The sequence below is a fragment of the Ochotona princeps genome, chromosome 9 (assembly GCF_030435755.1).
Source record: "Ochotona princeps isolate mOchPri1 chromosome 9, mOchPri1.hap1, whole genome shotgun sequence".
Taxonomy (NCBI): domain Eukaryota; kingdom Metazoa; phylum Chordata; class Mammalia; order Lagomorpha; family Ochotonidae; genus Ochotona; species Ochotona princeps.
Genome location: NC_080840.1, coordinates 58,177,291 through 58,205,287, shown reverse-complemented (window position 1 = coordinate 58,205,287; position 27,997 = coordinate 58,177,291). Strand labels below are relative to the sequence as shown.

General features: G+C 44.7%; 1 protein-coding gene across 1 annotated transcript; it reads right to left on the bottom strand.

Annotated features, from left to right (window-relative positions):
- On the bottom strand, positions 1-26,805 carry RDH10 (retinol dehydrogenase 10). The gene is made up of 6 exons (XM_004588047.3): positions 26,248-26,805; positions 24,385-24,620; positions 4,314-4,412; positions 3,012-3,157; positions 1,392-1,523; positions 1-1,302 (listed from the first exon to the last, which is right to left on the bottom strand). Exons 1-6 carry the CDS (start codon positions 26,534-26,536, stop codon positions 1,179-1,181), a joined length of 1,026 nt encoding a protein of 341 aa, XP_004588104.1. The 5' UTR covers positions 26,537-26,805; the 3' UTR covers positions 1-1,178.
- Between the last annotated feature and the right edge of the window lie 1,192 nt (positions 26,806-27,997).

Here is a 27,997-nt window from a genome sequence, read left to right as displayed (position 1 = left end):
TTAATTCTTTAAATTTAATCAGTCCTTTATAAAACTTCCCAATTAGTAAAAGTTGGCGTATTTTAACAGCCTTACACATTGCTCACTAAACAAGACATTCTAAAAAAAAATCACATAATAGTTTATAGTAATTTACAGGTGGATGGTATACATTTAGATACAGAGGTAGAAGTTCACTTTTACAATGTTTCACTAATACACATATACCAAATTCAAGGCACAAAATAGTTTGCTTTACAAAAAAATACTGTAAAAATGTCATCTGCTGTTCTAAAATGTGAACAAACCTTTCCAAAGAATCTTTACACCCTTCCATACATACTCCACAGGATGAGACCTCTCCCCTCACTAATCATGGTTGGCACAGAAACGGGGACTTCTCACTGTAGAAGTTCCCAGTTCTAGAAACTGTTTCTCTGCAGAGCTGCTACGTATTCTAGTTAAGAGTTCATTCAAAAAAGGAAACAGCAGCTTCCTGAGGAAAGGGCACTTTCTGTATGCAGCAAAATTCATAGGTAGAAAAACGTATGAGCTTTTTGGATAACTAGGTCTCCAGATACTTCATCAAGCATTTCAGAGAGAAAATTAAAAATCCAGCTAACCCTTTAGTCACTGTGACTTCGAGACCTGATGACCTTCATTCAGGCACCACCTATTGTGAATCAGTAGAGATTTCAAAATTCCTTTTTCAAAAAAGCTGAACACAAAAATATCAGGAGAACGCCACACAGGCTTTACAAAACTGCAACTCAGGGAACAGGAGAGAGTACAGCACTTTTAGTCCTTGACGTCACAAGGCTGCCAACTGGCTAGAGGCTAACAAGAATGAGGACTCTATGGGCGTTCAAAAAAACCACTCAAGTGAAACATACTGTAGTTACCACTTCTAGAATTTCTGTTCATTAGACAAAGAATGATAGCCCAAAGATGCCACAGAGTGCCTGTGTAAAGACTGTTCAGTCTAAAAGGACGCTATTGGCAAGAACCTAAGCTCACTTGTACTGATCACATTTTTTGAGTACTCTAGTCAGTTAATTTACACTTTATTATTTTTTTAAAGTTGATTAAAAAAGTCAACACAGGATTAGAATCCAGAGAATGTCAGTATCGCTGATGTGCACTGGACTGTGACATCTTGATCGTCTTCTAGTAGAAATGATACTCCATAGAAAAGATTCTTAGATTCCATTTTTTGCTTCATTATTGTTTGTGGCTTGCTTTCTTTGAGCAATAAAGGGGTACATACACTTGTCCGCTCCTAGGAACCGATACATGCACACAACTGCTTCAAAAGGAAGGATACTGGAAAGGAAACACACCATTATTAGCAAACTGGAGGTGCCGCATTGCTTAAGCTACCTGGCCAGGGAGGGAAGGAACCCTCTCATTACCTCTTCATGAAGGTCACAATGTACATGAGGCGGGGGGTGCAGATCATGGGCTGGTCGGTGAGAATGGCCTTCATGGCCTGCTTCACACAGTAATCAGGCTTCAGAGGGGGCAGAAAAGGCTCGATTTCTTTCCTGTAAGTTACAGGTGCAAAAATAAAATGAAGAATTAACACGGCAGGAAAGATACTGGAAATACACATTAGAAACACGGTGACATCACCCGGGGTGAGATTTGGGGTGCATCTTGTTTTCTGCCTATTCTTGCTTTTTCATATTTTCCTACTAAGAATACATTCGATTTGTACAGTCGAGGAAACAAGCAAGGAAACAGTAAAAGTGCCCTTTCACACAGAGTCAAGAAAGCCATCTTTATATTAATTTTCTTCTTTTTGTTTCCAACATTAAAAAAAGAGAGAGACAGGGTGTTTGGGACAGCAAACACCAAATTTATACTGGAGGCTAAGCTCTTAGTGAGAAGTGTAGTTAAAATGGATTACGTAAATACTACCACAGCCTCTTCAAGGTAAGTCAGCTGTATACTGACTTAGCCCATGATGTCCGACTTAGGAAAGCTGAGATATGCTCTCTAACAGTGAAGAGCATAAAGACATCTTACCTTCAGTTTAATCCATCCAAATTGTAAATGATGCAATAATACATTTATTCATTTTACCCTTCATTGTCCCACCAAAGCTTTGGACTTCCCACACCTGTTGCTAGGCAAAATAGGACACAGAGCTCCTCAAATCCCTCAGCAATATGAGGGGGAGAAAACCTACTTGGCATGTGCATGCAGCTGTGTGGACTGGAGGCAAAGCTGAAGCTCCTCTAGAACCCAGACTTGAGCCCAGCCTCAGACTGGGAGGACTCCACTCTCCTTCCTTCCTCCACCACCAGGGGCTGTTCAGTTCAGGGTATTGAGAACGGCCTCTGACCAACAGACAACTGGTCTGGTTATCTTCCTTTGCCTTTCAAATTCACCCAAGCAAAGATCTCAAAGTAAGCATGTCTTCACAAGTATCCTCTTGATGATTCATGGTTTGTTTATTGTGCTGAGCACGAGTCAAATATAATTTGACATTTATATTCCCCTATGCCGCCTCTCTAAGCATGCGGGTATTTTATTTCATTTTCACTAACTCTAAATGGTTCCTCCATTCTGTCAGAGTGAATCTAGCTATCTACACTTGCCATTAAAAGGATGTTTCCATATCTGGCATGTAATATTTGAAGCTCTTTTGGGAAGAAAGGTATATTAGTTCTCTCTGACAGTGACACTGTTTCATTTCTAAACCCAAGTCACACTAAGGAATTTCCTTCTGGAACCTCTGTTTACCGACACTAGCACTAAATAAGCAAAATAAGCGCCTGAAGGTGGGGTTTTTCAGGCAGCAGCAGAGAAGGCACTTCCTGTCTCATGCTCCTAGACTCATTTCTGCACATTATTATTGTGTGGTTGCAGTTCCACCTTGGCAATCACAAATGCCAATTAGACAGACCTTTCACTAAAGGCTAATGGACAAATGGCAGAGTGCACAGCTGACCATGTTTGATGATCTAATTTCACATATTCTCTCAATATTATTCTTTTTCTCAGTAACATGATAGGTTCACACTGACCTGATCCGACAGCCTCTGAACATCCCAGTGTCTACAAGGTATGGGCAAACCAAGGTTGTTTTAATTCCGTCCTTTTCAGCAGCCTTTAGCTCGTGACTCAGGGATTCATGAAAACCCACAACTCCGAATTTACTGGCACAATAATCCTAAATTGGAGGGCAGAGAAGAGAAACACTAAGCAGATACAGAGATGCCAATCCGCCTGAAGCTTTCCTGACCCGTTGTGGGTGGATGTCTGAAACAAAAGCTACAGGTGACTAAGCGCAAAAAGGGAAACCATTTTAAAAGACAGATATCTGATGTGGTTCAGAGCAGAAAAATATTTTCAGAGCAATAGCAGAAACAGATGAACACTTTGGCCACATCAGCTGAGTTTCATATTACTCTGGGAGGCCATCACAAAGGATTCTGTGAGAGCTAACAAGCTGAAATTAAAAATGGAGAGAGGTTCACTTTGAAGGGTCTGGAAAATTTACAAATGGTCTATTGTTCAGCAAAGGGGACTGACTGCAGAAGCCAGTCTGGCTAAACTGATGCAAGGAGAACAAAGATAGGCCTAGTTAACTTCTAAGCTATGAGCTGACTCTTTTTAGGGTGAAATCAAAAGGAAAATGTAACTGTACCTTGCAAACTTGAATTAAGGACACATATATGGGCAGAAAGTCTTTCCCATGATCCATTTTCAATTCGGGAATGGAAATTTGAGCACAGAAGCTACCTATTCCATGTTCCCAGGCATACTTGCAAGGAGTGACATTTTCCATTTGACAAACATTCATAGGACAAGCAAAAAAGAACATATTCCTAAGTAAATTTCATAATCTGAGAATAAAGAATAAAAGAGTTTGACAAAATCCAGTTCTACAACGCTACACTGCAGGACACCTGACATGGGCTATAACTACTTCAATTGATGAGCTAATGGGAGATACAGCTCACTCTTGGCAAGTTGACCAAAACAGAATGTAAAGTTTTGGCCTTATTTATCTACTCCCTAAGGCACTGACAGGGCCCTCTCTGGTCCCATTCTTGACCCTGTTACCAGGCAGAGTTGCTAGTTAAAATGGGGCTTACCAAAGACTGACCCACCTTCTCCTGATGCTGTTTTGTTAAACTAGCTAAGTGCTTTTATGGCAGAAGAAGTGGGATTCTACTTTAACAGTTTCTGGGGAGCATCCTCAACACAGGCAGAGCGCTCTCAGAAACGCACAGGCAGCAGGTACACTCCCATGGGGTTCTGGTATGTTCACCACAATATAAACCAACTGAGTGAATGAAGTAAATGCTTGGTGTTTCACAAACCTCAACTCCAGCAGTACTGAATAATCCCAGGGAACTTGCAACTGTCACAATATGACCATGATTAATCTCCAGCATTGTAGGAAGAAAAGCCTTAGTGGTCTGAAAAAAAAAGTAAGAATTAAGCTTTAGAAAATGATATCATGGGAATCATTTAGAATTCAGTCCAAGATAATAAAATTGACTTTTATTTCTCAATGGTATGCTTCCTAATTCATTAAAAAATACATTATTCATCCAAAGTAGAAGATCCTTTAAGTAGCTGCTTAACTTAGCACCATATCATTGGCATGTCAGGCCTGTTATAAGCTGTGACTAACAAGACAGTAACACAAGAGTTTCTGGGGACAATGTCCAGAGATGAAAAGAAAGCCATTAGTAGAAGGCTCTTTAGCACCTTTCAAGTGGGTTATCTGCTAATCTAAACTACTCCCAGGTCAGATCTTCTCCTGCCCTGGTCACTGTGGTGCAGTTATCTCCTGGTCTGTGAGAGATCTTGTGCCTGTCCAGGAACAGGTGCCTGACATTAATGTTACCTATGATGATGCCTGAACAGTAACAGGCCCATGAATGAAGTGATACTCCAGCGTCATGCTCCAGCATTCAAAGCTTTACTGCCAAAGTACATTAATAGGAAGTGTTTTAGGATGCCAAGAAACAGCAACAGTACAGAGCTCTAGTAATGAAAACGTTGTCACAATGCCAGCTCTGCACTGACAAGAGCTGGTATCATTCTGAAGGCTCCCCTGCGCTGTGGGGTTGGCTGCAGTGACTCTCCCATGGAGGCAGGAGACTAGCCATTTGGAGGACAGTGTGTGGAGAAGTTCCAGGTGGTGAACCCAGATGCAACATTGATTTTTTTTTTTTAACTTACTAAATTCCTCCCTGCCTTTCAGGCAACAACTCAACTATCTTGCCTTCAAAATGCAAGGCTGTATAAGAAAATTACTTCAAATTGCTTAAGATGATCTATTAACTACTCTACCATGCTCCCAACAGTTTTATAACCTACTTCTTAAAAGAAAGCAGCAAAGAGCAATTTGCAGCTGAATTACAGCCTGCTGCCAACACAGCTTCCCATGATTTATGAAGTTAAAAAACAAAACAAAACACAACACTAGAATTAAAGAGCTGCATTCCCTCCCAGAGGATTTCCGGGCTTTATAAAGGCATCCCTGAGGTTTTGCACGAATATCCAATTTGTCACAATGCAGAAGCCAATGTACAAGATCAAAAGGAAGAGATCTATTAATTCTGAAGTTTTTCCCTGCTCTAGCGCATGATGCATAGCTGCCAGATGAATCTCTAGGAAGTACTCTGCGTCTTCCTTGGCCTGTCTCCTGGGTCACCACACAGCATCCCTGCAGTAACTCACACCCTGCTCATCCGAGGCTCTTATCGGTAGGTAACTCATCATGTTTAGACCCACCTATGCATTTTTTAACCTAGAAACTCTTTGACAGTCCACATCCTCCAGGCACAGGTCTGAGTCCTTGCTGCTCCATTTTCAATCTAACTCCCTTTTAATGCGCAAGGTAAAGTAGTGGAAACTGGCTCACGTACCTGAGCCCCTGCATCCACTGTGGGAGATCCAGAAGAAGTTCAAGGTTCCTGGTTTCACCTTGGTCCAGCCTCAGCTGTTGAGGTCATTTGGGGAGTGAACCAGTATAAGATATCTCTCTCTCTCTCTCTCTCTCTCTCTCTCTCTGTCTGTCTCTCTCTCTTTCTCACTCTGTGTATCAACTCTGACTTCCAAATATATAAACCTTTGAGAAAGTCTTCTTTTAAGTATCTGGCTAAGATTACTATAAGATTAGCTAAAATCCATTATTCTTGATGTTAACCTGAGGTAATTTCCTAAATGTGGACATTCTTCAACTTACAATGATGGTTATACATCCTGACAAGTCTGTCTTGAGTTAAAAATATTGTAAACCGACTGCATTAACATTCCTGGCCTGTGATCATATCTGATTCTAGTCAACTGTGCTGAGAACGTTTATATTAGGCTACAGCTGGGTACTGGACCATGTGTCACTAGCCTGGGAAAAATTCAAGTATGGTTTCTGCTGAAGGTGTCACAGTACTTTGGCATGCTCTTAAAGTGAGCCATTTTGTCGGGGTCTGCCTCCTCTCTAAAATCTATTCAACAATTCTTGAACATCCATTATATATAGGTTACAGGTAGTGTGTCGTAAGAGGTGATTCCATTTTCGTCTCTCAGCAGCTTCTCTACTCTCCTGCATCCAAGTGAGTTAAGCTAGTGCATCCTTCACATAAGAATAGCACTTCAGTTATAGGTTCTAAACATGATTTGAGCCTGCTTCCCACCGTGTGCTCCTGCATCCCAAAGTTGTTTAGAAGGCAGTTAAGCCACTAGTTTTATACTGCAATTACTACAATGACTCCACCAACAACACACAAGCTGATGAAGGTGCTGGAAGGTTATTTTACCAGTCTCTGAACCCAGACTACTGTTTTCCAAGGTTTATGCAGAATACTTACTGTGCTCTGGCTGTGAGGGGGGGGGCCAAGACAAGCATGACATGAGAGCATCCACGTGAGCACCACAGAGCTTTCCCTGTGACCTGTGCCCAGGCTTCCCGCAGGAACCTTGTACACATGACTAAGGCTGTTAATCATTTCCTCTGCTGCCTGAACAGAGGTGAGCAGTGACTGCTTGTGTGACATTTTCACAAACTCCTGCCTCGGGGCTGTAGAGCATTATTAAACAAACTTTGATCAAAACTAATTTCATTTCTAACTTTGCAAGGGAAAAAAAAAACCAAACATGCTATAAATGGGTAACTAGAAAGCATCATATTTTCAGGGATTTTCCCAAGTAACCTGACTAGTTTTCCTTTCTAATTAGTCTTGCCCTCAGCAGTCTGGTAGATGACATCTGAGATACCACAGCATATTCTGTCCTTGACACAGCCTGACAGCACAAAGAAATCTGGCACGTTGCAATGAATTATTAATGTGCACAAATATTGTAGCATGTATGAGGTGGGGACCAGCAAAAGGTGAAGTGCTAGTTGCCATGACACCAGTCAGTTCAAGCTAAGGTTCATGATCTTTAACTTTGTCTCAGAGAGTCATTAGATGAACATTAAGGGCAAATCTGAAATGCATAGCCAGAAGGCTCAAGTAGAAATTCACATGTGTGTTGCCGTGGGTGGATCTGAGAGGGCTAACTCAGAAAACCCACCAACCAACAGGACTGTGTGTTATATCAACTTTAAGGATGGATGAGCAGAAGTCACTAACTCCTGATGCTCCAAGTAATACATTAAATCAGCCTCCCAGAACTGGTTGGTGCCAAGGTGGTGGGCAAGGTCTTCACGAAAATGCACCTGACCAGAGACACTTGAGCCAGGAGACTTTAGAGGGTTTAGTAAGAGATTTTGTTGGGGTAAGCCTTATGGTGTAGCAAGTTGGATGCCAGCATCCCAGTATGGGTGCCAGTTTGACTCCCAGCAGTTCCACTTTTTAAAAAAGATTTATTATTATTGTAATTGGAAAGGCAGATTTTTACACAGAGAAGGAGAGACAAACTAGTGGCTGCAATAGCCAGAGCTGAGCTGATCTGAAGCAAAGAGCCTCTTCTGGGTCTCCCACATGGATGCAGGGGCCCAAGCGTTGCGTCGTCCTTTGCTGCTTTCCCAGGCCACAAGCAGGGAGCTGGATGGGAAGTAGAGCAGCTGGTACATGAATCGGTACCCATATGGGATGTCAGCGCTTGCAAGGTAAGGATTATTAGCCAATCGGGCCATTGTGCTGGGTCTAGATCCACTTTCAATCTAGCCCCCTGCTAGTGTGCCTGAGAAAGGAATGGAAGATAGCCCAGTGCTTGGGCCTCTGCTACCCACACCCACATAGGAGACTCAGGTGAAGTTCCTAGCCCCTGGCCTGATGTGGCTCAGCCCTGGAAAAGTTCTGCCATTTGGGCAGTAAAGATTTCTCTCTTACTCTCTCTGAATTCAATCTTTCAAATAAATCTGAGAAAAAGAGAAATACTTTCTTAATTGCAAAAGAAAAAACTGACTTGGTATACAATATTGAGCTAGATCTCAGATTATTTGTGAATAAATCTAATAGTGTAATTGGCCACTCAAATGGACACTGACATTCCTAGGAAACATGTTTAACCAGTTGAGTATCTCCACACAGCTCCTCAGGGTTCCTCTTCAAAGCACCCAGCACTTTGAAAGATAACTGTAAAGGTCACATTTATAGTATCAGCAGGAATTTCTGAAACACAAGTGCAAGTGACTGCACACAGACATGACATGTCACAGCTCAAGAAATCTTTGAAAGTTAGGTTCACACCAAATTAACTTCCAACAGTTCTGACTTCCAGACCATTCTTGGTGCTCTTAATGACAGACTGGCCTGTGTGAAGCCTGCAGCTGCAGTGTCAGGACAAATTAGCCTATAGTTAAACAAAAGAGAATGTGAAGAAACTAGTATCTGACAAAGTCTGACTTTGGAAATTTTGAGATGCATGACATCTTAATGGTGTAGGTAAAACCCCAGGAATGCATTTTCCATATTTGTAAGCAATCCCAGGTTCACAAGACACTATAGGAGAAGCAAAATGAATCTTCTAGTAGGAAAAGATTTCCTACTGTAGTTTTGTGCATTGGCACAACTTTCCTATAACCAATTCAAGAAAAAGCATCATTTACAAGAATCATTTATCTCCTACTCACGTGTCCAACAATAAAAGCTGACAGTTATTTCCAGACATGACCGGGAATTGTGCTGGGAAAAGGATTAACCCCACCAACACAGTGTGGTACAGATTTCTGATCTAAGTTGGATGGTTTTCAGCACCTCCAAATAACATTGCTATATACAATTTGAAACAACAAATAGTCAAGAAGACAGTGGTGAATGAGGCACATCTAACTGGAAACGGCTCTAGCACCCCTCTAAACTGTTAGAGAATTTTTCTTTGGCATCTTGCTCCTTCTGCCTGTAGCTACCAGAATAACTTATCAGGTCACAAAAGAAGAATTTTGTGCTTATTTGCAAGGTTAAAATGACATCAGGTGGCCTTCTTCTCTGAGAACTCAGTCATGGTTGCTGGCAAACTCAGACTTCACTGTACAAACTTCTGAAGGTGCTGAAAATACAGTCAACTATGCTAAAAGAAACTTGATAAGAAAAAAAGGATGAATAGCTACAGTTTACTAGTATGTTCAAGGATTAAAGATGGTGATGTGATGTGTCACCAGCTAACTGTTAATCTTAAGGTAAATACTATTAATCTAGCTATATACAGAGAGCTGCTTAATAAACAAACTGGACTTTAAAAGTTTTGACCATAGAAAGTGTTATTTGAAAACAGCGATCTTAGGAGATAAACCTCAAAACTATTTTCTGGCAATATATTGACTTCACTATTTTAGCTGTAATTGACAGAAGGAATTCTAACATCTCTATAGCTGCACGACAGCATAATAACCTTTCTTCCCTTTTGCTATCTGGGTATGTCTGCAGAGACATAAATGTCCCTGGCCAATTGTGCAATACAAGCTATAAAAGTCTGGCTCTACTCTGTTAGACTTCACAGAATGTTCATCTTCATTTCTGTCGGTCTGAGACAAGATATTCTCTTTTGATACAGAAGAGAAACTAAAAACTGTCTCAACAGTCAAATCTGGACAAATGTTATATTTACAATCCTTTAAGAAAACAGATTACTGGGAGGTTACTGGCATTAGTTGAATATTTGAATGACATCAGCAGTATAGTTGCCCTGCAACCAAGAAGCTAATAAAAGAGCTGGGCTTTTCAAATGGACACTGAGATGATGACACCATCAGTTATTCAGCAAAAATAAATGCTTCATTAAATTGTCTTCCCACTGTGAAAGGATGTGGTGAATGCACCCGAAGGCAGCAGCTCAGGCAGCCACGCTCCCTTACATGTTAGGGTTCCAATACAGAAACACCAGAGATCAGCTGACTTAAAACTTCATCTGCCTGCTGCTAAGTACACTGGCCTTTGGAATCCAGAAATCCATGTGGTCCTGTCAATTATTTTCCTTTTGTCACTTGAGCTCTCAAATCTTAACTCCTTTTAAAAAGACAAAAAAAAGGAAGTGTCCAGGGACTGGTGCCAAGGATAGCCAGCTAAGCCTCTGCCTGCAGCACCAGCAAACCATATGGGTGCTGGTTTTTTGGCCCCAGCAGCTCTACTTCCAAGCCAGCTCCCTAGCAAGAGCCTGGGAAGACAGCAGAGGAGGGATCAAATCCTTGTGCCTCTGAACCCACCTGGGAGACTTGGCAGAAGCTCCTGGTGCCTTCCGGCTTCAGATGGGCTCAGCTCTGACCAGTGTAGCCATTAAGGGAACGAACCAGAAGATGGAAGAGCGCTTTCTCTCCTTTTCTCTCTGTAACTGTCTTTCAGATAAATGAATTGTCTTTTTTTAAAAAGAGTGTCCAAGATCTTCCAGATCAAAATGTTAAGATTTATAATCTATACTTATTTTCATCTATTCCTACTTTGAATTTTAAATACAAGTTATAACACTGAGGTATTACTTGCTCAAGATTCTTGTAAATGACTCAGTAAGGCACCGACTCCACTGGTGAGTTGCTAGCATCTGGTAATCAGGCAAAATATCTACTCATTAAATATTTGTATGATGTGATGGATGAACCTTTAAAAATACTGTGATTTGAATCCATGCCTCTTTTATCTGTGAAAAAATTATAAATTATCTGAAATAATCGTCATTTTCACATTTTGCTTGGGTCTGTGTAAGATCAAAGCATTAAAAGCTGAATGCTGAGGATTGTTTGTGAAATGCTCTTTTCCCTGACCCTTGCCCTGACCAGGCTATACGTGATCAAAGGAGTGTTCGATGACCTCTCTCCAGCTCACGCCTTCCCTCTATTTAATAACTTTTGATGGAATAATGAAAACGACTCACAACAGTCAGTCAAACTGCCTGCCAAACAACAGATGGTTGTTAATCCCTCCACTGTGCCCCAAATTCAAATCACAGCTCAGAAATTGTAGTAAAGATATATTTGGGGTGGTAGCATGGTACCATGGGTTGGGCCAACACTTGGGAACCACTTGCCTTCCACATCAGAGTACCTGGAATCCAGTCCTGCCTGTGCTTTCCATTCTAGCACTCTGCCTGAGAGGCAGTAGATGATAGCTAGAATCCTTGGGCTCCTGACATCCACAGGGCTGATCCGGACGGAACTCCTGGCTCTGGGCTGGCCTAGCTGTTGAAGGTACCTGAAGACTGAACCAGCAGACTGAAGAACCATTTCTCTAATAAGGTTCTTCCATGCTATCTGTGGAGTCTTTAATATTCAAATGTTTATGTAAATGAAGGACAGATATAATCAAGCTCACTCCTGAGAACATACTTTGTTCCTAAACATGTTAACAACTAGGGATTTACCCACTATAACAAGGGCCTCAGAGGTATATATTGAATTGGAGTTGCTATGAAACAAATTTTGTGAGCCCCTTGAAGTGTAAGGATGACAGAAGCCACCTTTTCTGTAAGTCAGTGGTTCTCAAGCTTGGCTGCATACTGGGATCACCTGGGGAGCTTATACTCCGGGGGCCTGGGCCACATCCCACACCAAACAAGCCACAATCTGCACAGGAGAGAATCAGACATCTGGAGTCCGCACGTCCTGGTTGATTCCAAGATTCCAATACCCAGTCTGACAATGAAAGTGTCTCCAAACACTTCCAGATACAAAACCGCCCTAAGACAACCTTGCTCTAGAATCAACATGCATATTAGCAAAGTAAATTTCACATACTCCAGCGCAACTTTCTCTAAGTTCTGATTCTCATATTGGAATGACATTTCTCTAGGTCTGGTAAGCAATCTGATCTGGGGGAAAAAAACCACAACTTGCAAAGGGGTTAAACAATCTCATCACCTTTAGTTTCTATACCTCAAACCACCATTCTACTATTAGAAGGACAAAAATGTTACTCTAATAGCCAGTCCAGGGACCCCACAGAAGACTAGCATTAAATTAAAACATAAGTTGGCACTAATCACTGTACAGTCACAACTCTGGCTAAACTACCCAATAAGTTATTACTCAATTGTGAGAACAAAAAAAGAAACTTCCTTTTGTGAGTAGGAAGCATAGGTGAGACATATTGCTTCAATATGCCAATGGTACTGAATGCTGAAAATGTACAGGCGCTGGGCTGGGAGTTGGGGAGGCACAGCAGACAGGCAAGGTCCTCCCCCTCCACACACAACTCCTGCTCCCCACTCAGGGCTGCTCTGCACTCAGCCCCCTCACCTGCTGCTGCTATTTACAGCTGTGGAAATGCCACCCTGGGCACAGTAGCTGGCTGTTGTGCATTAAAGCACTAGGACTCTTCCTTTTAGACACTGAATTGGAATCCACACCCCAGAGGGCAGGTTTGACATTTTCCTAGTCTACAAGATTTCTAAAGGGCTGATTAGCTCAAGAGAAAATAAAACGTGTGCTTGGGGGAGTGGAGGGGGGGGGAAACGTAGCTATTTTGAGAAAGCAGCAAAGAAGATAAGTGCTGAAGAGTATTACTTCTCCCACTCTGGGTGCACATGAACTGCCTGGGCTGGGAAGGAACTGGTGAGCCCACCTCAGAAGGCTGGCCAGGGACAGGGGTGTCAGTCTTTCCACCAGGCCTCCCGGCAGCAGTGTTGTGGTCCTCTGGACCATAGGCCGAGGCAAAGGCTCTAGTATGAGCTCGGCCAATCTGTCCATCACAAATCTGAAGTGGCTTCTCATCAATTTATCCCAAACCTCAACAAAAGAGACAAACTACTTTTCCTCTCCACTGTTTCAACCTCTTCTCCACAGCTCCCACCATTCATCAGGTAAAGACCAGACCAAATCACCATCAAGAACCTCTAGTGGAGCCTGGCGTGATAGCCTAGTGGTTAAAATCCTTGCCTTGCACAGCCCGGGATCCCATATGGATGCTGGTTCTAATACTGGCAGCTCCACTTCCTATCCAGTTCCCTGCTTGTGGCCTGGGAAAGCAGTTGAGGACAGCCCAAAGCCTTGGGACCCTGCACCCACGTGGAAGACCCAGAAGAAACTCCCGGCTTTTGGACTGACTCGACTCTGGCCGTTGTGGCCACTTGGGGAGAGAACCAGCACATGGAATATCTTCCTCTCTGTCTCCTCATTTCTATATCAGACTTCCCAGTGAAAATAAATAAATATTTTTAAAAGAAAGAATTCCCATTGCTCATAGAGACTGCTTAGTTTAAAGACCGTCTGCATGCTATTTGCCCAGGATCAATTTTTAGGACTAGCAATCCTTCCCAACCTCATTAGAATAAACTCTCCAGGGGAGACCCGAAAGACTTAAAAACCAACTGAGGCTTTGAAGGCTACGCTTGCAATATACGGAATGCAGATCCTGGAACTCAGTCACCTCTTTCACAGTCTACCCTTACCTTGGACAAATGAACCAAGGCAGTTCTCATGCTCTGGTAAGCCTGAGAAAATCCTGCTTAGGAAAATATTACCCTCTTACCTATCAGATGCCTGGAACTTAAGTTTAGGCATGTGATCAGCCAACACAAACTGTGCAATTTTGAAAATCCATGATTAACATTTCAAAGGTGAAGAAAGCTTATGGAACTATCTGGAATTCTGATCCCATAAGATTATTACATAAAAGAATAAAAGTTTTACATTTTCCAGGAGATAAAGAAGCAAACCTAAAGTAAAACCACACTGTCACTGAAACTTTGGTTCCAAGTATTTGTAGAACTTTGCTCAGCTAGTGTTGGTAGATTGTCCCCTTTCCTTCATGACTTTCTCATTCCTGCTTGTCAATGCTGTCAGGCAAGACAGGAAGAGAAAGAAGCCAGGCAACCAACACTATGCCAAGGAAATCGACTCTGACAGAGACCATGGACAATGACAGAAAACACAGAAATATACATCAATTGGGTTTTGGAAATAAAACACTATTGTGGTATTGGTTCCTCAGGCTAGAATTTTACATGCTTGCCTAGTTTGTAGAGACAACTTTCTGGGGCTATTAGGCAGGGGTTACTCAGTCATTACTAAAGTCACCATGTTAATTAAAAAAAATATTTAGAAGATTACTTTTTATGTTCTACCACAAGCACAAACCATATGTGAGTCATAGGGAAATCCACTGAACAATGTAGCCTGGCTTTTAACCCAGAGCCATATACTGAGGGCCTGGGCCTGGATTCTTCCCTTCGCCATGGCGAGCTTTAGGAAGCCCATAACCTGGCTCCTCATCCATGGAAGGGAGGCAAGGTATCTAACTCAGAGTTGCTCTGATACTCCAATGAGAGAAGAGTGTTTATGAAAAGACTTTATAAATTCAAGGTCTATATATAAAGCACAGGAAATGTACACAAGGTTCATGGAGCATATATTTACAGGCTTATTGACAGGCTATTTTGGTTCTAAGAGCTTTCTATTTTTGTTCTGGTTATTTCTTCAAGTACCTGTTAATTCCTGGATTTTACTAGGTATGGACTGCAGTCCTGCTGCCCTGCAGATGGTGCCAGATCCCACTTCCGGTTCAAAGCCGGGCTCCGCCAGAGGTCTCCACAACATACTGCTAAGCAGCTTCTCTCCTGCCCATCTGCTTTCATCTAAAATCCTGGATGCCAGGAAGCAAGAGCAGCCCTTTTCCTGTAACATTCCTTTCCTAACCCTCTTCTTCAGTTTGGTTTTACTAAAAGCAGCGAATGATTGGTTTCAATATTACTATAAATTGCCGTTCTTTAAGAACAATCCAGCAAATGTAAAAATACCAGTTACGACAGAATTATTTTAAAATAGTTTTTTATATACCATTTTTGTCTTTCCCAAGAGACTGTGGAACTATTCTGTTAAAAAAAGAAATACTAGAGAAATCGGTAGGGGGCAGTATGTTAATTACAATTTGCAGGTGGGAAAATTCAGGCTTTGAATTTTAAGTTTCATTTGTCCTCAAAGTATCCATGTGTTTACATAACTTACACCACAAATATTTAACAGCTACTCTGATTTAGGAACTGTTATTTTGAGCTCCATTATTTAGAATAATACCAAGAAGCTGAACCATGTTAATATCAAGAATTCCTGCATTAAGCTATTTAAAGGCAAGAAATTCACATTTATGCGAGTAGCAAATAAGAGAGAAGAACTTGTGGATTCTCAAACCAAAAAACACAATGTTCACACCACTACCACCTTTCACACATCTTTGCTTTGCATGATCTTCCACAAATCCTGTGAGCTTCATGTGAGCTTCCCAAGCTTCACAGGCCAAGTAACGTTTTGTTTCCAAATGTGAATTCATTGTAAGTGGCTTGTCATTGTAAGGGGCTAATTTGACAGCACTCAACGTTTTTTCCGCAGTAATTGCCCTTACTTGTTAAATATGCTAGCAGCACTTGCTGCAGTGTTGAAAGTTTTATGATCATTATAAGAGGATGTTCTTTTTTTTTTTTTCTTTCCCCCCTCCTTCCCGTGGTTCACTTAATTTTAGTTTCAGAGCATTTAGGGAAAATGGTCTCTGACAGGTGTGAACTTGAGTTTTAAGAGAAATAACAAAGTAAAGAAGAAAAAGGAATTCAGGAATGGGCCATGCCGGGCAAACTCATCAAGAAAAAGATGTTCCATCTGGCATCCCACCAGCACAAAGAAGGTGGAAACCTGACTAACCAGGGATGCAGGTGACTGCAACTGGGCTGACCAGGTATGTCAGGGTAAACCTGATTAAATGGCCCGGTGGCGTGGCCTAGCGGCTAAAGTCCTCGCCTTGAAAGCCCCGGGATCCCATATGGACGTCGGTTCTAATCCCGGCAGCTCCACTTCCCATCCAGCTCCCTGCTTGTGGCCTGGGAAAGCAGTTGAGGACGGCCCAATACATTGGGACCCTGCACCCGCATGGGAGACCTGGAAGAGGTTCCAGGTTCCCGGCTTCGGGTCGGCGTGCATCGGTCCGTTGCGGCTCACTTCGGGAGTGAATCATCGGATGGAAGATCTTCCTCTCTGTCTCTCCTCCTCTGTGTATATCTGGCTGTAATAAAATGAATAAATCTTTAAAAAAAATACAAAAAAAACCTGATTAAATACTGAGACTATGCTCTGCCAACCCGTGTTTCCAAACAGTGCTACCTTAGAGAGTGTTCAATCATAGTTCAAGAAGTTTCCTGAGGCCCCCTACTACAATGGTTTGCTCTATGCTCCACTTACTGGTTAAACATTTTCAAGAGAAATAACGAAATGCCTTTCTTTTGGGTTATTTTCTGACCATACTGACAGCCATTTTCAGGACAATTGATGGAAACTACAAGAAAACAGTTCTTTGGAATAGCTACCCACTATACTAACTCATGAGATAAGAAATCACTAATTAAACCAAAGGAGATTAACACATTTTAATCTGATCCCTGGAGCTACAAGCTCAAAACATCAGATTTAACTCACTGACCTGAAGCAGGGAATAATTCCCTATTTCTTAAGGACTGTTAGATTTTGTCATACTCCAAAGATTAGTTACAAAGGCCCTTTCTGTTAAAAAGCACTGGTGGTGCCTATAGGAAACAGGATACAAATCCACCCTGCCAGTACACCCCCTAGTGGGAACTTGCGCGCAGTACAATTTGGGGGTCCAAAAACCATCCTGGGTAGAGGCTGACTTTAATCTGAAAAGCCTGGCACCAGAACGCTTAGCATTTTAGAATACCTGCATATATAAAATGAGGTATCATAGTATCCTGGGGATAGGACCCCAGTATGAATTTCGTTTTCATTTCATATATGTCTAGTACACACACCCTTTAGGCAGTTTTATTCAGTATTTTTGTGTCACTGTGTTTTGATTATAATCCATCTCATCAAATCAGTCAGGAATTTCTACTTGTGACATCATGTTAGTGCTCCAAATTTTTTTTCCGATTTAGGAGTACGGGGGTGCTCAATCTGTATTTAGGACTTACACAGGTTTGAGAATGGTAAACGCACCACAGTTGCATACCAACTACTTACTACCGGACATACTGAAAGGAAGCAAATAAACAAAGTATGTCATCTATACTTGTGTCTGGGAAGGCAGCTATCTGGTTCACACACAGGCAAATGGGCAACTTGTTATAATGAAGGGGTTTAGTTTTAAGTTTCTGAATCAAAGCAAAAATTTTAGATGAATCTGCTTTTATCATTCCTTAAGAAAAACCTTACCTAAAAAAGGGTCTCCTGCTTAAAATACTCAAGTGAGGTTTGAGAGTTGCTTGAGAGGCATTTCCTTTTACTAAATCAATTCATTCAAGTTACTAAATCAATACACTAGAATTTTCTATGAATCTTGAAAATCTGACAAACGATTCGTGTAAAAACAAATTTGAGGGAAGAGAAGAAACTGAGACTGTGAGCAGTTATGTATTTAAACACAGGGTTTGTATCCCTTCCCTAGGCGCGGTGACCCAATCCTGCAATGAATGGCTAAGGACCCTGCCAGGGCACTCTCCATTCAGCCTTTCTGAAAAACCTATTCAATGAGTGTTAGCATTAGCACAGGCTAAAGAATGCTTCCACTCTGGCATGTCCTATAGATTAATTCCTACTTTGGCAGATAAGGGATAAAGCCCTGGATGTAGAAATAATGAGGAAGAAAAGAATAAATACCAACTTTGCTTCCAGGAATTGAGATCAATAGCACAACTCACTCCATGGTCTTACAAGAAAGAGCCATTCCCTCAACCACTAATTTGTTGACTAATCCATTGGGACTGTCATTTTAATATGCAAAGGTACTATTAAGTCAACATGAAAATATCCTAAAATGGTGTTATCCTTTTCCTGGGAGTTTTTCTTACCTATTTAACTCCAGTGGTCTCCCAGTAAAACAGGACTGAAATAGCAGAAAAGCAGAGGTTCTTATTTGGAGCATGGGCACTCAGGGTTCTCTCAAAGCATGGGACATGAGATTTACCAGGGGAATATCCTAAGTGTTGTGCTGGGAAGGCAGGCAGAAATAAACTTTGGATGGCCCGAGGTGCCACGCTTTAATATGAGCCTGGACTTCAGTGAGCAACATGGCCTTGAAGGGGCTTAAGCAGGCATAAAACAAATTCAAGTCTGCTTAGCTAATCCTGAGTTGAGAACAAAGAATAGAAAGAAACAAAGAAATCCAGAGGCTCTTGTGAGTTCAGGAAGAGGGGATGCAGGTGCACAGAAAAGGTGGGGATGGAAAGAAAACGTGGGGGTGGGGTGAGGAATCACAGTACACACTGGCAAAAGGACGGTCAGGATCTGGTGGGCCACACAAATGTGCAGGATGGAGAACTACGGATAATGCCAACGTTTCCTGGCCTGGTGACAGGCTCTATCAGGGAAACCAAAAAGGGGAGATAGGGGGTCAGTTCAGCGTCGAGAGATGCTGACTCGTGGTAACCTGTGGCGCCAAGACCATTGGCTGTCCTAGAAATCATAGTTGAAGTCACTGCAACTGGCTACCCAGCTGGATAAAGGTACACAGTGAGAAGAGGTTTGAGCAGTCAAGACTAAGAGTTATGATTCTTCAAAATTGGGAAGGCTAGAAGGATTGGGAAGACAGGAAGAGCAGCAGAGGGGTGTTTTATCACCACTTGAGTTTCAAGGAGAGGGTCAAGAGGGTCAAGTTCTGCAGAAAAATCAAGCTGCAAACTGGATTTGGCAATGACAGAAACACTGCTAGTTTTTTGTACAGTTTAGAAATTATGACATTATTTACTTAGTGCTATCTTCCAAATAAGTAAAATAAACAGATACAGATTGGAACAGATAGCAAAGATATTCCCAATACCCTTTTTAGATGATGTAGCGTCCAGTCCCTGATCATAACAGTAATGTGACATCACATTATATCATACTATAGATTTTGATTTCTAATCACAGATGATTTGGGCCCAGCATTTAATGTCAAACACACGAACTCGAAGACCATGTGATCCTATTTTGCATATATTGGTACACAGTCCTGGGTATCCACAGAGGTGAAATCAAGAGATACTTTCCCCAGGTTTCAACTGTAACCATCAAAGTTAAAAAGACAGCATGCTTATCTCATATCAACTTACAACTCAACTCACTACAGAGAAGTTTTCATTCCTAAAATAAACAGATCTAAGTTTTTAATAGCTATTCCATTAGCCAAAGAAGCAATACCCTATAAAATATTTAGTTTCACAGTGCTTAATATTATGACATGGAGGACAAAGGATTGGGCAGATAGTTGTATATAAAGAATTCTTCAGAAATGACTTTAGAAATTCTTTAGAAATTCTGGCTCTAAGAGGACTTGTACAAAAAACTACGTTCTCTAAACAGAGAACAGAGAAATTCAGTGAGTGAGATTAAAAACCAGTAAATCACACAGGATCTTAAACATTAATGATGAGGGACCATTCTTGAGATATTAGGTACAACCACAGTGCTAATGTCTTTAAGTGCTACATTACTCAGATCTAGCTGGTGGGCTTTTACCTTTCCTGGATGGATTTTAACTAAATAGACTTTAGACATTTGGATATAGATAAATGCCTAATTCAGTAATTAGTATTTTAAAACTGTGAAACCTTTTAAGTTAAGTGGTCTATTAATTAACTACCAATTATCTTGTCTGACTACCATATCAATAGAAGTAAATTACTGACAAGCTATTTGACAGATTTAGTCCTCTGCCATGCAAAATTTCTTCAGAACATAAAAAGCTTGCACTTAAATGCTTTTGCGTTCCCCTTTTGGCTAATCAGGGATCAATCTGTTGCTCATGTATAAAGGCCAAACGCAACTCCTTGGTCAAAAAGGGTCTACAGATAAACTTTAGCTTTCAGAAATGCCAAGTTTTAGGATAAAACTTCTTAAAAAAATAACAGGTGAAGCAACCTTATTTGGGGATGGGAGAAACACCAGTGCAGTTTCCAAATGGAAGCCAACTTTCTATGTATCAGAGTGCAATAGAGAGGTATTTTCAAATTTTCACCTTTCACCAAGATAAAAAGAGCATCCACACGAATGGTTCCCAGATGCTAAAGTACATGATACTGCACACATTCCTCATGGTCTTATTCTAACAGCATTTCACAGTACAGTATGCTGACTAAACTCTACCCCAAATCCACCACTTTTAGACTGGTAACTAGAAGGTTCCTGGGCTAGCTGCTGCTGACAGAACTCGGGAGGTTTGCAGAGTAATGCTAGGGGTCATAAAGGTTTCCAAAGCATATAGAAATGGCACGTGGCTATGAGCCAAGAAGGAACTGCTCCAGGGATTCTCTCTCTGAGGCCTGGGCATTGAAAAATATGAGTGCTTTCCATGCTTTCAATCTGAGCTTGATTCAAACTGGCACATCAATATCAGGCTTCTCAAAGTTGCTGCCCTTACATATCAACAAGCAGAGTAAAACTAAAGTACACTGGTGGGACAGAAAGAATGGAAATATTGTAGAAGACATAAAAAAATACAAGCAATAATGAATATGAGACAGCCCCATTTTTGAATGTACACAACCTGAGCTATTCCAATATAATGTTTACCTTTTGAAACTTTGCAACATGGACCCATCATGTGAGTGGTCTCTGAACAGGTTATCTCCAAAATACTAAGGCAGAAGCCTTTAACATATTATCAAGTATTTATTGGGGTAGGGAGTTGGGGTGGTTATGTGGCATAAACTCCTGCTACCCTTCTAAGAGGGAGAGAACTGGAAGAAGCTCCTGGCTCCTGATTTGGCCTGGCCCAGCACTAGCCACTGTGGCCTTCTGGGAAGTGAACCAGTGGAGAGAAGATCTCTAACTTTTTCAAACAAATAAACAGATCTTTAAAAAATACATACATATTGATTCAATATATCTTAAGAATTCAGCTGTGTGTTGGGCACAAACTACCTAAAGATGGCTTCCAGCTGCTCTGGGATGCAGGGCACAAGGTACACAAAGCGACACCAGTATGTGCGGTAACACCAAAGGGCAAACCTCAGGCATCAAAAGATGGGGATGACAACAAATGCTGCCAGAAATCAATGGAAGGAAAAAGAAAACCTTGGATGAGTCACTGCAGATTTGCTGGAAAACAGGGAGCTGGATAAGATGGTCTCCAGGATCTTTCTACTTCGATATCCAAAAATTGCCAGAATGGTTGGAGTAGGTTGAGAAGGTTATATTAAGAATTAGAACTAGGCCTTACAAGGCAGAGGGAGGGATGGGCCACAGGATTAATAGTTAAGACACCTGTTGGGACACCCACATCCCACACTTGAGTGCCTGGGTCCCAGCTCAGGCTCCCGACTCCAGCTTCCTGCCAATGTGGGACTCTGAAGGTGGTAATGATGACTCATGTAGTTGGGCCCCTGCCACAGCTGCAGGAGACCTGGACTGAGGCCCTGAACAGCCACTGTGGATATGTGGGAGCTCTCCGTCTCTCTTTCAAATAAATAAACAGACCTATGGAATGGAGGAAGACGGCGTTCCATGCAGTAGCATGAAGAATGGTTCAGAAATGGGAACACCCACAGCTTTTCAGTGAGAGTCCACAGTTTTTTGTTTCACTGTAAATGACTTTAATTCTGTGAGTCAGGATCAACATGTTATCTGTTATTTCATAAAAAGGCATTAACTGCTACTTTAAACTTTGGCTCAAAATGATCGGTTCAAATAACTGGGCAAATCTTCGCTCAGCTAATTTACCATCTCCAATGTATGCGGCCAGTGCTCCTACCCACAAAGATACAGTCAAAAGATACCTCTTTTTTTTTCTGGAAGGAAAATAGTGCTTACCACAAGTTATCACCAACATTTTCACCTAGAGGACTACTGGAAAGGACACTGAATACAGAAGTCAACAGCATTATATGGTACGTTCTCTTTTAAAATTTAGCAACCGGGTCTTAAGTTCTTCTCAACAGATTTGTAAAGTCTTGGCAAAGAGTCAGAAATTCCAACCCTAAAATGAATTTTCTGACTCAATATTGAAAACAAATTCTTAAGTTTAGATGCTTAGGGGAAAAACAGCTGGAGAATTCAGGAGCCTCCCATATTTTAATATGAAGTGACGTCATTACTGTTAACGCTTCCAAGAACTCCCTAAATTGTGTGTTAGGCAACATTTTGCAGCACAGTGTGGACTCTAGGAAGGAGGCATGCTCCTCTATGGTACACGGACTCAGCTGCAGAACAATTTTTCTCCTGGCGATTTGATTTAATTTCCTCCTTATTTTAGAAAGCAGTCCAATGTATGAAGTACAGCATATTAATTCAAGTGCACTTTCAAAGCTAAGGCACTTACTTCATATCTGGGAAAGATCAACTGCTTTTCTGGTGTATTCAACTACAGTTGTATGGGGTTTCTTTATAAAAATCTGGTTACATTTGAGATTTTATGGTTTAGCAAAAATGATCATGGGAGAAAGTAGGCAAGACTGCTAAACTCCAGAGAGCTTGATGCAGGTAAAAGTTTGTGGTTGGGAAATCTTGCGAAATCTCAGTCAAAGGTTACTAGGAAGAAAACAATGCTGGTGCCTGGGGCATAACCAATACACCACTGAAGGCTGTATTCTGTTTTGGACTGACAAGCCCAGTGAAATCAACTGGGGTTTCTATGCAGCTGCTGCTTCTAGAAACTCTACCTGTGATTTGCCTGCCAAATGGTAGTTGCTTGTTTTATTTCACTAAGGGACACTTGATAAACTATACCCCCCTGGTTTATTCAGTTGGCCTTTACTCATCTAGTCTACCTCTAGGCTATTCACTGCCTATTCCTACGGACCCAGGAGCTGCACACATTTTGATTCAGTTCCCCACTCCCGCTACACAAACCAACATGTACTTTCAAGCCATGCCCCACCGCCCCACACGTTTATATGTTCCCAAACTGAATAGGGTCACCTCCTTACCACCTGAAACAGATGCGAGTTTGCACAGGTAATTTATATGTTTATTTTCAGAGATCTGGAAATTATATAAAGCTCGTGTTCTGAAATCAAGCCTAAAAAAGCTTCTTCCAGGATCATAGAAAAAGCCTGGTGTTCAAAGAGCAACATTCAGATAAATACCTCTATAGCCAGATTAAGTTTTTAAGCAGTTGCTAAACAATTAATGTGGTTGAATGTGACCTATTTAGGAGAAACAGTTCTTTGTTGTGTTCTATTATAAGGCTGCTCTGCCTATGCGGCAAAGACTCCATCTCTTTGCCCCTTCGCTACTGGCTTCTACTCACATGTGAAAATAAGTGGGAAATACTCTGAGGAAGGAAAGTGGACAGTGGGAGGCAGCAGGGTGCAGTTAGAGGGAGACGTTCATACTGACCCTCCCTGCAGGTTAAGTTCAGCTGTAAAACTGGGTTCACTCTCCCCTCACCCCGCCAAAAGGCAGAAGGTTCTTCTGCTCCTAGGACGCAGCAGTGGTGCTGATGGCCAGTGGGCACAGCCTCAATCCCCCATTCCCTGGGCCCCCAACTGCTCCCCCTCTGTGGCCCCGGCAGGGAAAGACTGGAGTTCTCTGGGAGGCATTTTCCATGCTAAGCCGGTCCTGTGAGGTCCTCCAACCCAGGCAATGCCATGAGTCCCCAGGGATGGCCCACGGTTGCTCAGTGACTGCCAGGGTGGCCTCACCACTCCCAGTGGACCACAGATGCTGATCTCAGATGCTCTGGCACTTTCTACAATGTGGCTGAGCAGTAATTTGGAAGCCTAAACCCCGACTTTCGGAATTCATAAGAACAACCAATGTTTTATAAACTCAACAGAAAGTAAAATAAACAAACCCAGGGTTTTATACTCCCTCTTGTTATTTTTATGGCAATCTTTCAAACTAGTCCAAAATGCTCAGTCTTCAATCCTCTCAAGAAAACTGAATTGAGGAGGTGGGGCGGGGGTGGGGGGTCTGGAGAAAACAATTATTTAACAGTAACCAGTGTACATTATAATTCACCCCGGTGGGGGGGAATATTTTGTGGTCAGAAGTGCAGGTGGCTTTTGGGCTGGCACTGGAGTCTCGCTCCTTCCCGACCTTCTCACCGAGGAGGATCCAGTAACAAAAACAAGGATGTTTATATTTACCCAGAAGTGTGCGTGGCAATTGACCATCATGGTTCTCTCAATGAGCTCATCAGGACATTCCAGAAGATGATGGCCAGAGACCACGCCGGCATTATTGACCAGGACTGAGACCTCGCCAACCTCCTTGCGGACCCTCTCTGCCGTCAGGTAGACGTTCTCCCTCTTCCCCACGTCACAGGTGTAGGTAAAAACCTGTAAGTTACAGTGGGGCAGAATCTCTTCCTCACCGTTCCCAGCTGTCCTCGGAAGTCCAGACGAGGGGGAAAAAAAACAACAGAGAAAAGGGGGTACAGAAAGTGAGTTAGATGGTAATCGGCAGGACACGGATCACACAAAACAAAAACGTTACAGTGAGCCTCACATTTCTAACACAGTAAGGCTTGCCAATGACGGGGCTTACAGCTGCCTTCCTCCCTCCAAAGTCTGTGGGAATTGCAGCAATTTACTGGATAACTCTGCTTAGGGGAAAGTCATGTAATTGTGACAAGCTCAATACAAGGAGACCACATGGGATCAGGTTGCTGGGGCTAAAGACACCTGCACAGAACTGATGTCAGCCCAGAGAGTAACACAGCACACCACACACTCTCCTTCCTTCCTTCCCCTCTCTTCAGAGAAACAGCTCTGAATTGTGGTAGGAATGCCCTTCAGACGGAGGCGAACTCCAAGGCCCACCAAATCAAAACTAAAAGCATCTGAATTCATTCAAAGTCAAGAAATGGGAGGAAGCTTCTCCTGGAAAAGTGCAGGTCACTGCTTCTTTCTTGGGGGCGGGGGCTGGCTGACACACGTAAGTAGCAGTGCCCTCACAAACCAAGCATACAGGGAAATGTGCAATCGCACCACACAAGGACTCAGACATTTGAAACACCAAACATCCCTTCCCTGGGAACAGAATACTCTGATCTTTCAGGTTTTGGCAGGGAGCACGAAAGTCTGTTTGCCACCCACGGAAAATCTTAACATGTTCAACCTTAGGCCAAAAAGGCAGGTGCCAGTAACTGCGGTGACAAAAGATCCATTTTGGGGGGAGGAGTCATCTGCCGTAAAGTTCAATGTTTTCCCTGAAATTTTTTGTCAAAAGCCCTGAGCCATTACCAAATTTCCTGGAGCAATGTGTAAGGTTGGTTATGGTCTCTGTTGCATTCTTGTTACTTGTCTAAAGTCTCAGGCTCAGGCTAGTTCATGAACGACAGAGAGGCAGGCAGGGGTGACCACAACCATGGCACAAACGTACCATGGCTTCAATCCTCCGGGAGCCTGCTCTCCGGAGCCGGGCATCCCTCAGTCAAGCTCACTTATTTATGGTTGGTGAGACAATGTAATTATTCCGCAGGCGCACCCACCCCCCTCTCCACACACACACTCCTGCGGCTACAGTTAAGGGGAAATCCGCACTGCCGCCCGAGTCCAAGGGCTTCGGACCCCGGCAAGACACACTGTACAAGGGTTTCGGGCCAGCCTGGAAGCAACTTCCCAAAGACACTGGAGTTGCCCAACCTGCGCCCGCGCACGGCACCGAACATTTCTTTCAGACGCAAACCTGTAGTCGCAAGTTCCCTCTGCCCTCCCTGCCCGCGGCGGGCTAAGAAACACCACCCACCCCACCCACACGCACCCCTTCCCGAGTCGTCCCCCGAAACCAATAGCGGCTCCGAGGCGCGGGATTTGGCACCCGTCCCCCTCCCTGGGAACAGGGAGAGAGGGCACGCTCCACTTCCCTTCCACCAGCGCGGCCGAGGGATCCTTTCCTGGCGAGCCGGGCGGACCGTGACAGTGGCGCTGCGAACCCTCCGACCAGGGCACCGCGCGCGGGGGCGGCGAGGCACGACCCAACAATGCCGGCCGCAGGTCCGGGGTTACCTTGCAGCGCGGCGGCGTCTGCCGCCTCCAGGTCGCGGTAGATGTGTCGCACCATGCCGGCCGTCTCCTCGTTGCTCTGCGTGTTGATGTCCCAGAGCACCAGCAGTGCCCGGCGCCGGGCGAACTCGAGCGCGAAGAGCCGACCCAGGCCGCTGCCGGCGCCCGTGATGAGGCACACCTGGCCGGCCACGCTCTTCTCCTTGGGCCGCACCAGCCAGCGCGCCGCGGCCAGCACGAACGCCCACAGCACTTTAAAAGTGACCACGAAGAACTCCACCACGATGTTCATCGCGGCGCCCGGGTCCCCCGCGCCAAGTCCAGGCGCCCGCGTCCGCACCCACTCCCGCGCCTGCCAAGCCTGGCTCAACTGCCCACGCCGGGGGGCACGCTGGCCAGAGCGACTGGCCCCAGGCAGGCTGCGCCCCGCGCCCGCCCCCGAGGTGCCCGCCGCCGCTCCTGGCTCAGCGCGGGGGGCCACTCCCGCCCAGGATCGGCGGCGCGGTGGCCCCGGGCTGCGCCCTCCGCCGCGGCCGCCCGGCTCGGCGCCTCCTGCTGGCGGCCGCCCGCCCGCCCGCCCGCCCCGGCCGGTCCCGCTGCAGCGCCGGTGACAGCAGCGGAGTTAGGCGACGCGCGCTGCCCTCATGGCCAAGCCGCCGCCTGGGCGAAGCCCCTGTCAGCCCGGGCGTGGAAGGCACGGGGCCGGCCGGTCGCCGCGGGACTTGTCAACTTGACCCAAGTTACGAAAGAGGGTGCGAGGGTGGGGTGCGGGGCAGCCGGGCCAAAGGGGGCGACTCGCTCGGCGGAGGCGAGCGCTTGCTCCCCGCGCGCTCGTATCCACCCCTCGCCGTCCTCCACCGGCCCCAGGCGGCTGTCACTCCGCGCAGCGAGCTCCAGCAGCGCCCGAGTCGGAATCCTCCCGGCCGCCTGCGAGCGGGCTCCACGCTCCGCGCTATATAGCCGACGACCGGGAAGAGCCGGCGGCGGCCTCGGCCCTCCCTCCGCCCGGCCCTCCCCGCCTCCCCGGGCGCACCCCGCCCCCGGCCCAGCCCCCCGCCAGCCAGCCAGCCGTGCGCCGCGCCGCGCGGGGCAGCCCCTCTCACACGGCCGTGGCCGCCGCCTCCTCCAGCGCTCCCGTCTCACCTCCCTGCGCGGCTCACGCCCCCCTGCCCTGGGCCGCCGGGGCCTCCGCCTCCCGGGCGCAGCGGTCGGCCGCGTCCTGGCCATCCTCCGGCCGGCCAGTCCTCGCCGATCACCGCCTCGACACTCGGGTCAAGCCGGGGGTGGGAAGGACTCCGGCCGCCCCCCTCTCCGCTCCCTGCCCCCGCCGTGCAGTCAGGCGCCGCGGAAGACAGCCCCGCAGGCCGGCGGCACGACGGGGAGGACCTCGGCGGCGCGGTCCGGGGGTGCGGTGGTCGCGGACCGCAGGCGCCCGCATCTGGGGGGCGACCCCCTGGGAGGACACTCGGGGTCGCAACTGGCCGCGTGGGACGTGTCCCCGAGGGCTCGTCCCCCGCCGGAGCCACCACAGAAGCGCTTGCCATCCCCGCCGCCCACTGGGCGGCGGAGCGGTGCATGCTGGGGATTGTAGTTCGCCGTTGGGAGGCGTGTACTTAACATTAGACGAGCGGGAACCTGTCAGCGCCGCTCTGGCTTTGGGTGGATTAAAAATCCACACACATATTTTCGTCATAGGAATTTTACCCAAAAAGTTGGTTGGAAGAGCCTGGCGCAGGCAGTTTTGAATTCAGCG